Source organism: Cannabis sativa, chromosome 8 (assembly GCF_029168945.1).
Source record: "Cannabis sativa cultivar Pink pepper isolate KNU-18-1 chromosome 8, ASM2916894v1, whole genome shotgun sequence".
NCBI lineage: Eukaryota > Viridiplantae > Streptophyta > Magnoliopsida > Rosales > Cannabaceae > Cannabis > Cannabis sativa.
In genome coordinates, this window is record NC_083608.1 from 34995806 (window position 1) to 35009635 (window position 13830).

The following is a 13830-nucleotide window of genomic DNA, read 5'->3' on the forward strand; positions in this document are numbered from 1 at the left end:
TGTCTAACTGTTTTTATGCTAATATATATGCACGCTTTTCTTCAAAAAAAAAATAGAAAAAAAAAAACTTAAATGGAAGATGAGAGTATATTAGCTAGGCAACTCACTCAAAAAAATATCTATATTTTAATAAAATATAATATATGAGTATTTTTAATTAATGGATTAAAAAAAAAAAAAAACTATTCCTCAATTATCCTCATAAATTTTGGCTACTATTAGTATTTTTAGTAATTGAGAAATTGCCCGCACTTATGTGTGATATCCCCACACTGAAGAAAATCAACTATTCAAAATTTCAACAATTCAAATTCAGTACTTGACAATACTATAGTAACTATACTACAGAAAAGATTCAAAAATAAGAATACTGAAAAGAAAGAGTCATTATTGTCATTATTCTACTGCGTTACCAAGAGATCCTAAACTTAATGTATTACTTTCAAGTTTTAGAAAAACATGTTCCAAATAGACTGGTAATTAGGTTAATTATTGAAATACATTTTGATAAATAAAATCCTCATAAAACTTTTCCACCCATTTATTTCACCTAATTTTCGAAGTATGGTAGATTTATAATCTATATATAGGATAGGCTAACATGATAACAAATTGGTGTTGATATTGGATATTATTTTTACTATTATAAAAGAACAAATAAATACTATGTAATAATATATATTACAGTACGTAGTGGAATATTACAAGTTACAACGGAGGTGTAGTGTAGCCCATGAAACCTATACAAACAAGCTATGTTGTACAAAACAAAACTAAAAATAAAGAGCATAAACTAAACTCGTACCCAAGTCAAGTAAACAGCCTAGAATAGCCAATGCTTCTTTCTTGGAGCTCTGGTTGGAACATCTGTTAATTGATAGAATCAGAACCAAAGCTTATTTCTCTTGAAAGTTAACAGCATGGAGACCAAATGAATAAAAAGAAAGCATATGAAAATGCAAGTAATCCTAGTTGAGCTAAATATATGTATAAGCATTACCTCCAGTTGCATATAGGGAATTGTAGTGTACTTCGCTCCAAAAACTCAGCCAAACTTCTGAAAAGACGCAAAACTAGAAATCCATAATCCAATCCAAACATGAACAAGAAAACCCCATTTTCATTTTGAGCATTTCGATATGTGGGAAATGGCTGATGAAACACTGAGGTTTCATGTACCAAACCAGTAAGTGATGTACTATGTTGATGGATTTTCTTGATAATGCCATTACAGATTCACAGCCTATGCATTTATAAGAAAAACCCAACAACTGAATTTTGGCATCACCAGCTCTGACTGGGTTTAAAGAGTATGGTGCAACATATCACTGTAGCTATAAATCAGTTAAATATATGAACTTGGTCCAAAAGAGAAAATATATTTTACAGTTGCGTTAACTGAAGAGTTAGTTATATTGGGTTAAATAACAATTTTTGTGAGGCTAGATGGCAGAGCTTATTCAAACCACACATACCTCGGGTAGGATTCTTGTCTTTGGGAAGGATCTCAATGTAGCAAGTGTCTCGAAATGAGGTGATTAAACATATTTTTGTTTCAAACTGCAGAAAATGATATAGAAGCTTAGAAAGAAATTAATTTCCAAAGTATTGAAAACACAATAAAGCAAACAAACAAGAAAATACATAGAATAACATTTAGAAGTTACTTAAATTATAACAAGATATAAGCACATATCAAATTATAGAAACAGACCACAGGTAAAAGAATACAACATATTAGAATTGTTGATTTCCTTGACAAATATCTAGTTGCTAGGATTCTTCGTCAGAGTTCAAAAGAACCAAAGAAGTAAACTAACTTTCCTTTTGTTTTTTAAAGTATACAATAAGAAACTAAACATTTTCCCGAGTGATGTTAGAGAGAAGATAGGTGTGGGTGTGAACTTACTCGGTCAGCTGCTGCCTGTAATGTAAGGTGATCTCCCCACTCGCCAGCTCTAGTAGTGAACCATAATTAGGACAATATCGAATTTAGAAACATGAAGAAAATTTTCTTGAATTACTTAGAAATAAATAAATCAACAGAACAAGACAGATGTTTTACTTTTTCATTTTCCTCAGGTAGCTTCTGTACTTCATTGGAACATAACCTTCATATAATTTTCGATGGTGCTTAAGCTGAAAAGAAAAAAGTTTAAGGCAAACAGCAACTCATACAGTGAGAAGAATATAAAATTAGAATTATTCCGAATCTCTTTGGAGATATATAAAAAAAAAAATACATGCACAAATTGCATATCCACTCTACGGTAATGACCAGTATATATTACATCAAAATAGATCGGCTGCAGTCACAGACGTTCATTATCTAAACAATACTACTCAACCAAACTAACAACATTGTTTCTACAAAAAGAAACAGGATGTAAATTGAAACTAGAATAGCATTGGGAAAAATAAAACAGGTATGACGAAGCCCAAAAAAATAAAATAAATAATGAAGTTGTTGGCTGTTATAAAATAAGAATGCACTCAAAATAACTTCTATTCCAGCAATTCATTATCATCCCTGGCATCAATACTCATAATGTGGTCATAAGCATCCCAAGAAATTCGTCAGTGACATACCTGCTTTACAACTTGCTTTCTAACATGCTTATGGTAATCTGGACTACGAAACAGTTGATCTGCTAATGCTCGAAACTGCAACAAGTCAAACAAATAATTTAAAACTAAACCAGCAGAAAATGAAAGAGAAATTGCAATTGGCCTATCCCATGGGTAAAAGTAAACAAAGGCATGTTTTTTTTTTTTGCTAGACATAAACAAAGGCATGCAGTTAATGTATCTGGGAAACAAGAAAGTATAAACTACAAAGTGTTATTCCTAAGCCAAACCTGGCAATTCCCATCACCCTCCATTTGCAGTTCAGCTAAATCGTAGGTGGCCAATCTGCAAGAAAGGACTACTATTATTACTTGAAAAAAAAATAGAAATGAATTATTCTTGGGTTTGGTAGAAGTTCCAAATTTGAATACATTCACACTGGCTTAGGGGGATTCTCCTCTCAAACTAATTATAAGTGACATAATTTTGCTCATATCTAAAGTGGATTGTAATATTTTTTTAACCAAGTCAGTGAATCTTCTAGCATTGGCCCCCCTCAGAACATCAAATACAAATGCATGAACAAACAAAACATCGTGGATATCTCAGTTTTTATTTTATTTTAATAAAAATATTTAGTCAGAGTTACATGTTTCCTCCTTCAAAAGAATCCTATGAGCAACTTGGTCAGATAAGTCCCAATAAAAGATAGTCACTGCTTTGTAAATGATCGCATTACATAGACAACACTCAGCATGGAAAGCTTCATGTAAAATGTGCAAATAGATCAAATAATATAACTGTCAAATGATAGTAACCTTTCTGATAGCCGCTCATGGTCTAAGGAAGCATCATTAACATCAGGTATGTCCCCATTTATCCGAGGAGTATGCTGCAAGCACAGTGATGGATGAGAACTTAGGTAGCTAATCTACACAACTTACTCAATAGTAGAAGAAATATAGAAACGATTTCCCCAAGCATCTTAGATATTGTTAAATACAGTAGCCAGCCAACAGCCAAGTAAGTAGGAAATTCATCCTAATCGTCATTGTAATAAAGTATGATCAACAGACAAGAAATTATAGGATATACTAGATAATTCAGATTTTAACAAACATATGTTTGGCATGTCACTCGGATTTAAGTGTGGTGACTTTATCACGGACAAGAGCATAGGCATGATAATTGTAAATGTCAAATCATCCACTTTGGTATCTTATTGAATAAAATATGGTGATATTGTTCCTCCATTGATCAAGAATTTTGATTTTTGAAAAGTATCATGATCATCCAATAAATAGAACCAGGTAAAACTGAATCCTGGTTGGTCTAACAAATGCCTGGAGATGTAACATCTTAATAACAAATATTACGTCAAATTTTATAATGCAGATGCCATTTGAAGGGGTCAACTGTCGAAAGCCATATACTATGAGGGACAATATTTCTCATAGAGCATGCTTTGATAGTGGATACAAACACTAGTAGCATTTTAACAGCAGTTTGTACCACAATATAACACATACATTTATGTAATATCAGCAGATTGGCATAAACATACCAATCGAATTCATCCCTGGCTGTTTAAATTGTGTTCTCTAAGTTACCAAAAATAGTTCCCTAATGGTTTAACTAGGTGAAATGAAGAAAGAGTTAAGTTATAACTCTTAATTCTTAAAGCCTCTGATTCTTAACAAAACTCTCTCCCATGCAGAATTCTCAGTTCTGTTCTTGCCAAACCTTTTTCATTATCTTTCATAGAACTCAAGATAACATATATGGAGCATTTTCCAACAAACTAGATTTAATTGACTTGTTCAATATCTTTCACAATAATCAATATTGAATTTTAAAAATTATTGTCAATCTTTAGACATTCCAAAGAATTGGCCTACATAGATATCACAATTTAACAGTGATTTATAGTTCTCATCATGTTTCCCTAGTAGTAAAACTTTATTAATATTTAATTTTATACAACAAAAATCATGCACATATCATATACTGACTTCATTCAAATAAGTAAAACAAAATTACGGATATAGGAAGGGACATACTGGAATAGAATCTAAATGAGAAAGCCTCTTCCCGAGCCTCCGATTATTTTTGAGTTGTTCCTCCTCCGCTAAGATACTTGCAATGGTTTGATCATCCTCTGTATCGTGGGAACTGCTATTTAAACTCGAGGTGGAGCTAGCACTTACATTGCTATAGCTTTCACTCATGCTAACTGATCAAAGTTATTTGGGTAAACTACAAATATAATCTATAAATTCTCTTTAAATCCCTGCAAAACAAGTTAAATTGCTATCACAAAACAAAATAGCCAGCATAACCCAAAAATCACATCAATAAAATCGGAACAAACCCATCTAAAAAGTGGACGCTAAGCAGGTTTTGATGAATAAACTACCATACCCATTATATTTGGAACAAATTAAAAATACCCATACGATAAAATCCATCAAAACATTCAGAAAGAACGCTGAATTCTAGCACTTGTTCTTTTTTTTCTTCTTCTAGTAATTCTGTTTGGTTCCTAAACTAGCACATGTCCCTGAATTCCTAACAGATTTGATTTACAAATTTCCTTCCCATTTTCTCACCAGCCAAACAGAAACATTTAGAATAAAAACAGAATTGCATGATAAAGAAGATATAGAAGAATAATATACCTCAACGTCAGGACCAAGCGCTAAATCGATGAGAGAGAAACAGTGAAAGAGCGATATCTGTGAGGTTGATCAAATTATGAATATGAATATGGGTTTGGTTTGTTTGTTGTTTAAGAATGAAGGAAGGGTAGTTGTTTTGCTAAATATTTTGAGACAAATGAATGAATGAATGAATAAACAAAATGAGGGAAGGGATAATTCTCATTCTCAACAGCCGTTTAATTAAATCTTTATTAATTTAAGAGATGCAATTTAATTAATAATAAAACCACTAAAAACAAAAAAGTAATTACTTTGAAATTTGGAAGTTTACCTACTCAGATCTTATCTCAACTGTAAGCAAGCTTAAAAATCAGCAGTCAGCAGCTTTACATAAATATCTCTTCTTTTGTTTTGTTTTTGTCTTATATATATAACCCAAATTCATAAACCTTAATAATCTTAGAATTATTTTGAAAAATTTAGTTATATCAAATATAATATTTATTTAATTATAAAAGATTTTTAGAAAAAAATTGAATGTTGTGATGTGTTTTTTACAGGGTTAAATTAAATGAGTTTGAAACGGAATAAAATTATGTTTTTTAATTTATTTATTTGCTCAAATTTGTAAACAGTAAGTAATTTAAAAAATTTTACTGTTAAAATTTAAATTTAAAAGATTAAATATAAATAAAATAATAGTTGAGAAAATTTAATCTAAAAAAACTCATAAATTAAATGGTGGTGGTGGACTGGATATGGGATGGGACAAGAAAGTGGGCTTGAAGCTTCCAGGAGAGGAAAATCTAGAGACAGATTAATTATTGTTGTCTTACACGAAACCAAAATATTGGAATTTTGAAGAAACCTCAACATTTTTTTTTTATTTGTTTAAAATAATAAAAATAATTTAAATTTAGATAAACTTCATTTTGGTCCTCTTCTTTCGTGGTGCATTTCACTTGTAAAAAAATATTTATATATATGTAATTATTATTAGTAGGAAAAAAACACGTGTGTTGTATTTTTATTTGTTATCTAACGTAATTTGTTTATTTATTTTTTTGATAAATTTATTTATTTATTTATTTCTTTTTTGAAAGAGTTTTTTTTTTTTTTAAGAAAAGTGTATTCTTTTTGAAAGAGTTGATCTAACTTAATTTACGAATCTAATATAGACACGTTAGAGAATAATTGAATGCTAAATCATAACCCTGGTATGTATTAAATTAAATTATAATAACATTTTAGAAAGTAGCTAGCTACATCTTTCACCCAAATATAGTTCCAAGTAGTATGTCTTTATTACTCTAAATTTGTTATGAAAATGACAGATTTGTCCTGGCATTGATGAGTTTGAATGACTCCCTAATTTTACCGGTCATAAAACAATAGGAAAAAAAGAAGAGTTTGGCAAGGGTCAAATAAACATTCACACTGTTTTTAATAGGGTTAGTAAATTGCCTTTGAGTTGGCTATTTCCTTGAATAAGACAACAAACCAATCAGAAGTACTATTTACCTTTTTTTCTTCTGAAAAATGGACTCATTCAATTAACAATTATGAAGATACCTTTAGAAAAAAAAAAAAAAGGAAGAAAACATTTTATTTTTTAAATTTTTTTTAAAAAGAAAACACTTTATTCACACGGTCACAACAACGACTAGCCAACTTTGCTTCAACCAACGCTGAGGCAAAAAAAAAAAAAAACAACAACACCAATTCTAAAATTATTACAAAAAGAAAAACAAACAAACTTAGCAATACCATACACTATTTGGTTTGCTGTTCTCAAAGAATGATAATTTTTTTGTACAATTATCGAAATTTCCCTCTTTCCTAATAGACTCCAGAACTCCAAACCAATCCAACAACTCTTTAGAACGAGACACCAGTGCCATAATCACAGTTTAGCAGTTCGAAGAAAGGTGAAAACAAGACAAATTCAGACGAGAAGCAAGCTGGAAGCCTTGTTTAATAGCAAGACACTCAGCCATTTCAATTGAGAACAAGCCACGAAGAAAACAAGCCTGGGAAGCAACCACAGTACCACGGTAATCCCTGCACACAACACCCATACCACACCCCAGGCCCTCAACAACACCAGCATCACAGTTTAAGAGCAGCACCCCTGGACGGGCTTGCCAAGTTTGTCTCACCCTGCTTAGGGTTGTTCATCGAAACTGGAAAACTGAGGTTTAAATCCGGACAACAATAATCCAAATTGATGTAGACCGTAATTGGAAAAACTGTTTTTGGTGGTTCGATTAATCCAGATTGTTTACCGCGTAATGGTTCAATTGCAGTTTGTAATAAATAGTTAACACTTAAACCAGACCGGACCGTTTATAATAAATATTTTATTTATATATATTATATGACTATATGTATAATGTATGTATAATTTTAAATTTTTTTATGTGACAGGTTTTTTATTGCATGAATTTTAGATTTTTATGTTATGTTTGACTTTTGAGAATATTTTTTTTACTTTTATTTATATGTTATAGATCTATTACTTAATTATCATGTTAAATGTATACTTTAAAAAATAAAATTAAGAACTTGGTAAAAATAGTACAATTACTTTAAAAAATATAAATAATTATATATTTCACTTAAACTATAATTTCGAACCAAACCAAACTATACTTAATAGTTTGGTTTGGTTTGGTTTGAGAAATTTATTGGTCTAGTTTGGTTTCTGTTGACCGAGGTTTTCGGCAACCAGTTACATAATGTATAAGAAGAGCTGTAGAAAGTTTAATGCATGAGATTTTTTACGTGGTTGGGGCATTAATGAGCCTTAGTCCACGAGTCTTTTTTATTAATGAGAGTATTTATTACAGAGAATGTTCTTGGTGGATTTCTCTCTTTGATTCCTTAAAACCAAAAATGTTCCACCCCTCTTCAATCTGTTTGTGGGGGTATTTCTAGTGTTTATCTGGGGTAATCCCTAGGAATGGATCACCTGTCTTTCTGTGTTAGTTTCATAGGGGCCCATATTCCTAGCAGATACAAACTAGGAAATACATGACCTATACAGTAGGTATCATAGGGGTTAGGTGGATATAATCTTTTATCCCTTCTTGACTGATGTGATTCCTCATAAAGTAGCCGTCAATAGGCTCATCGATTATAGTGTAATAGCCAAAAAAGGAGGGTTACGCCGTCTGTCATATGGGAATTTCAATACGTCTTCCCCCATGCGGCATTAAATGTGAAGTGACTATTCAAGAGATCTGTATACCTCCCGGGACTGCCTTAGCATGACTCTGGCCTTCCGGAGAGTAAAGATACTTCTTATGCCCTCCTCTGGGAGATGCCTTCCCTAAGATACTTCTCTTTCGTCTAAGACTTAGTTGATTTTTCATAAGTGATGGTTCTTACAGATTCACGTGTCAGCCTTATCCATGTCCACGTATTGTGGGAAAAATCAAGGGCAACAGTTTCCAATATTCAAAAAACTATTATACTAGTTTGGTTAAAAAAAAATATATGAAAATCTGGACCAAACCAATTCGTGAACACCCCTAACCCTATTGTTGGACATAGAAGGAAATAGAGGAGGGGTTAAAAGTGACTCAGCCCAATGCATAATGTTTGCAGCTGCAAGTAAACCCAAGTGATGCTCAAACCTATTTTGCCCCTGCCAAATAGTAACCAAGAACCTCTCAAAATTTGACTTATAAAGCTAAGTTTGCATGTGGAGGCCAAGCAGATTCGGGTCCGAAGAATAAGGAGGAAACAAATGATGGTACATGCTCAACTTCCACACTTCTTTCACCTCTTGATAGTACCACAAGGCATGCAGGACATTCTCCCGGGTCTTGTTACAGCGAGCACACTGCACCTCAATCTTCATTCCCCTATTGTTAAGACTAGCACGAACAAGTATCCATTTATGACAAACTTTCCACCAGAAAAACCTTGACTTTGGGTGGAATTGAAGCTGCCATATAGTGCACCACCAAGCCTCTATTAAGTTTCTATCAGAGAAGTCATTGTTTGTATTCCAAGATCGAGTCACCCGCCCAGTAGCCACTCTTCACCGTATAGTAGCCATCTTTAGTGATACCCCATCACTAAACATCCTCTCTCGATCTGGACCCAGTCAACGCCCCAAAAACCTAATCCACATCATCCTGAGGGAGCACATTGCCCACCCAAATTAAATCCCAAGACCCATCCTCCGTCAGTAGAGAATTCACACACACCCTTTTTACAATAGCAACTTTTTGTCAAAATTGAAAAGTCTTAGGCCACCTAATCCATTTATCCTCATTAACCATTATTTTTTGCCATTATCACCGCAACCCTCTAGCTAGAACATCTCTCCCTTCCAGATTACTCCTCCAAACAAAGGAGCTATAAGAACTATTCTTCCCCTCCATTAAGGAACAATTAACAAAATAACATTCCTTTAGCACTGTAGCAAGGAAGACAGGTTTTGGATAATTTTCCACCATTTTTTTTGCCACAAGAGAGGAGTTAAAGTCATAAAGATTCTAAAAGCCCATTCCTCCTAACTTTTGGGCTCATAAAACTTGTTCCATGTGCTCCAATGAATCTTCTCTTTTTTCTCTGAGGAACCCCACTAGAACTTGGCCACCATCCCATGGAGATCATTGATGATATTATTCAGAATGCAAAAATAACTCATAATGTAAGACATGAGAGCTTGGACCACTGCTTTAATGAGAACTTTACGACCCGCTTGAGAAAAGAGGCTCACCTTCCTGTCTCTAAGTTTTTTCCAAACTTTTTGTTTGAGTTTTTCAAAGACCTCCTTCTTTCTTCTACGCACAAAAGTTGGCATGCCCAAATAGTAGGGTGGCACTCAACTAGTTTGACCCCCAACCACTGAGCAATATTGACGGTAATCCCCGAACTAACCTTGTTGCCCATACTTACTTCAGACTTCTCAAAATGGATGCATTGACCAGACACCCTCTCATAAGCTTTCAAATTTTGTTGTAAGGTGTCTGCTTCTTTTAAAGAAGCCTTAAGGAAAATGAAGTTATCATCTGCAAAGAAGAGATGAGACAATCAAAGCCCATTATGCCTAAAATGAACCCCATCAATAAGGCCTTGTCTTTCAGCAACCAAGATTAAACAAGATAACCCTTTCGCACAAAGGAAAAGCAATTAAGGAGATAGATGGTCTCCTTGACGGAGCCCACGCTCGGAACAATCTTCCCCTTAGGTTTACCATTAAGATGAACCAAAAAGGTGAATGTTTTAACATAACCCATGACCTTATGAATCCACACTTCTTCATACCCAAGCCAAAACATCATATTCTCTATAAAAGGCCACTCCACCTAGTCATAAGTTTTGGACATGTCAAGTTTCACCGCCATTCAATTGACATTTTCAAAACGCCCCATTTTCATCACATTATCGATATATTTTAAGCTATTAATATATCTCTTTTCAAAAATTTGACTGAAAATTTTTAATTTTCAATGATTATTTTATCACCAAATTTCATATATTGTAGAAAATATTACTTATTTTGGTTGGTGTTAACCCAAAAACTTTTCCTAGTGACGTGGACATCAATGTTTGACACGTGGCAAGAAGGATGACGTCACAGAGTTGGGTAGACCCAAGTCATAGTAGTCGACCTAGGAGGGGACCCTAGCCCTACGCCCAAGTTGACTTTGGGAGCTTTGGAATAGAAGTTCAGACTTCAATAACTTGAATCCAACTCACTATATTTTTGTATTCTGTACCATGAAGACATGGAGCAACCTAATCCAAGTCCTGAGAGCTAAAATTACATGAACTTGCAACCTGGAAGCCAACCTAGACACCTAGAGTTTCACCCAGTGCCTAAGTTGACTATCAACTAGACATACCATGGACATATTTGAGGCATCAAAATCAAATTCAGAGTAAGTTCATTTTTGAGCACCCAGAGTACTTGGTGCCCGGGCACCCAACACCCAAGTTAACAATTTATCAATCTGAGTGTCTTCCATGTATTAAATCTTTGATTCAACTTTTGTATTTTCTTTGTCTTCATCAAAAATGGGGAAATAGGGTACTTTTGGAGAAGAAACAACACATTCTATGTGCCGAAAGCAAGGCCCAACGCCCAAGTTGACACTTGGGGCTGGCCCAGCGCCCAGGTTGACATTTTATCAACATGGGCCAATGTTGATGATGTCTTTCAAGAAATCTTCTGAGCATATTCTTCATTTTCAAAAAAGATTAAGATTCAACTATTTGTTAGGACCAAACATAGTTTTTGAAGGGCTATAATTGGGACCCAGCGCCCATATTGACATATTGTCAACCTGAGTTGTTTCTAATCAAGTTCACGTAAAAGTGTTCCCTACATTTTTTTCTATCATTAGAAATAATGAAGATTTAAGCAAACTCGGGGAGAAAACCACAAACCTAAGCCCCTGAAAATAGGGCCCAGCGCCCAGGTTGACTTGGTGTTGGGCCTAGTGCCCAAGTTCGCAACAAACCTAGTGTGCTACTTTTAATTGCTTAAATGTCAAATATAATTCGACTAATGAATCCAGAATGGTCAAAAACATAGTAGGAGACCTTGTCCTTAAGTTCAAGAACCTTGGAAGTATCAAAATAAGATCTAGGAGCTCATGAATAAGTACCCAGCGCCTAGGTTGACAAACGACATGGTGCGTTGGGTTTTGCTTATTCGATTTTGATTCTGTTTGATCGTCCCTCTAGTTTTTGACAATAACTAAGATCCATAAAGTCAGAGAAGTCAAATTCACAACTTCACATTTCTCATTTCCAACATGGCAAAACTCACTCAGAAATGAAGAGTTTCGAGTCTCTCATTTCTGCAGAATAGCAACATCTCCAAGAACTAATGACCAACTTTGCCAGAATACAAAAATAGAATAAGTGATGTCAAAATATTACTTAGTCATCTTAAAGTACATCCCTTGGACATTTTCATACTTACTCAGTGTCAGGTTGACATCATATGTCAACCTAAGCACTGGGATGTCAACTTGAGCGCTAGATGTCAACCTGGGTGTTGGGTCATGAATTGCCTATAGTAAAATAGCCATACCTCACTCAATATTGATCCGATTTACATGAATCAACTTGCATTTCGAAGCTATTTCAATGATCTATCTCATGTCTCACACTTTAATCACATTTCTTAAGCTATCGACATCAAATTTTACCCCCAAGAAAGTTACAAAAATAAGCTTTGAATTACCCGTAGCGAGTCCCGCTGCGCTTTGAAAAATGACCATCACCATCAGAAGCTAATTTTCACTGTGGGATCATCATCTATGGTTGAAAACATCTAATTTGTATTTTTTTTTTCCTATTTTTTGGGCCCCCATCACCTATAAAAGGAGAGCTCCATGAGCTCATTTCTCACATTCACAAAACTACCCATAAGGTCAAAGCTTCTCTTTCTAGTTTCTCTCTCTAAAAATTGGACCTTCTAACACTTAGCCTATCTCTATAATACCATCTCATGAGAAATAAAAACTCGAAGTAGGTGTAGGTCCATTACAATCGCGATACAGGGAATGAACTACTATAAATTAAATTTTCTATGTCTCTCTTACAATTACTTAACAACTATTTCATTCTAGCCAACCTAGAGAGTAGGTGTGGCTTAGAAGTCTAGTCAGAATTTTTGAATCAAAATTTTGGTGCTTTCATTGAGAGTCACAACTTAAGAAAGTTACCAGCAGGATGGTTGCAACACGTTCTACAAGTGTTGACAGAAGAATTCCAACAACTGGCCAATCAACTGGGGCATGCCAGTTGATGGAGTTGGAACTGAGACTACTCCTACGCCCCAGGTGCCAAGAGCAGGCCTTGGAACTAGCTCCTTAGCTCTTGTTCCAAGGTCACTGAATGCTCCCGAGACTGGCACCAACGACCAGATCCCACCTAGGGAGCCTCACGTAGAGACTGATGGCCCTGAGGAGGCCAATCCTCGAGTCGCCCAACTCATCCAAAATGTGGTTGACTTACAATAATAGCTACGACACTCTATTGATAATTAACACGAACAATTTCAATACTGGTTCATGGATAAGTAGAGGAACATTGAAAGTCAACGAGTTGACCAAAAATAGTGGAGAGCTAACCTATCTTAGCATATTAGAGAAGCTTAATAATCTAATCACAGAACTACTCCCCGCAGAGGTCTTTCTAAGTTGGTGAGAGAGACTCCCCATCGATCAACTGGTCACGTGGAGACTAGTTCTTAAGGGGAAACCCTTAATGCTTGGAATTCCACTACCACTCCTGGTAACCAAGTAGGCACTAAGCAAACACCAGGTGTGGAGACCACTCAGAGGGAAAGCACCTTCAAGCAAGAGCCCAAAAGGACTCAAGCTCATGGGTGCCAACCAATGGGCTATCCACCTGTGTTGAACGACTTTGTAACACCGAGAGAACCAACAGAACTCCTCCACCAAGTCCTTCTTGACACTTTCATGACACCAGGCCCTTGTTGCTAATTTTATAATCACTACGCAAGTATACGCAATCAAGTAGTAAACTCACACAGGTGAGGTCGAACCACAGGGAATTGGACTAATTACTACTAAATTATACTATTGATTCTATCTGGTAAAAGATT

At 34.7% G+C, this 13830-nt stretch overlaps 1 protein-coding gene across 1 annotated transcript; it reads right to left on the reverse strand.

Annotated features, from left to right (window-relative positions):
* Positions 1-618: 618 nt before the first annotated feature.
* On the reverse strand, positions 619-5578 carry LOC115701277 (OVARIAN TUMOR DOMAIN-containing deubiquitinating enzyme 11). Its single transcript, XM_030629026.2, has 10 exons — positions 5247-5578; positions 4629-4858; positions 3387-3460; positions 2859-2913; positions 2590-2664; positions 2066-2139; positions 1910-1958; positions 1476-1560; positions 1001-1057; positions 619-867 (listed from the first exon to the last, which is right to left on the reverse strand). Exons 2-10 carry the CDS (start codon positions 4794-4796, stop codon positions 824-826), a joined length of 681 nt encoding a protein of 226 aa, XP_030484886.1. The 5' UTR covers positions 4797-4858; positions 5247-5578; the 3' UTR covers positions 619-823.
* Positions 5579-13830: the final 8252 nt, after the last annotated feature.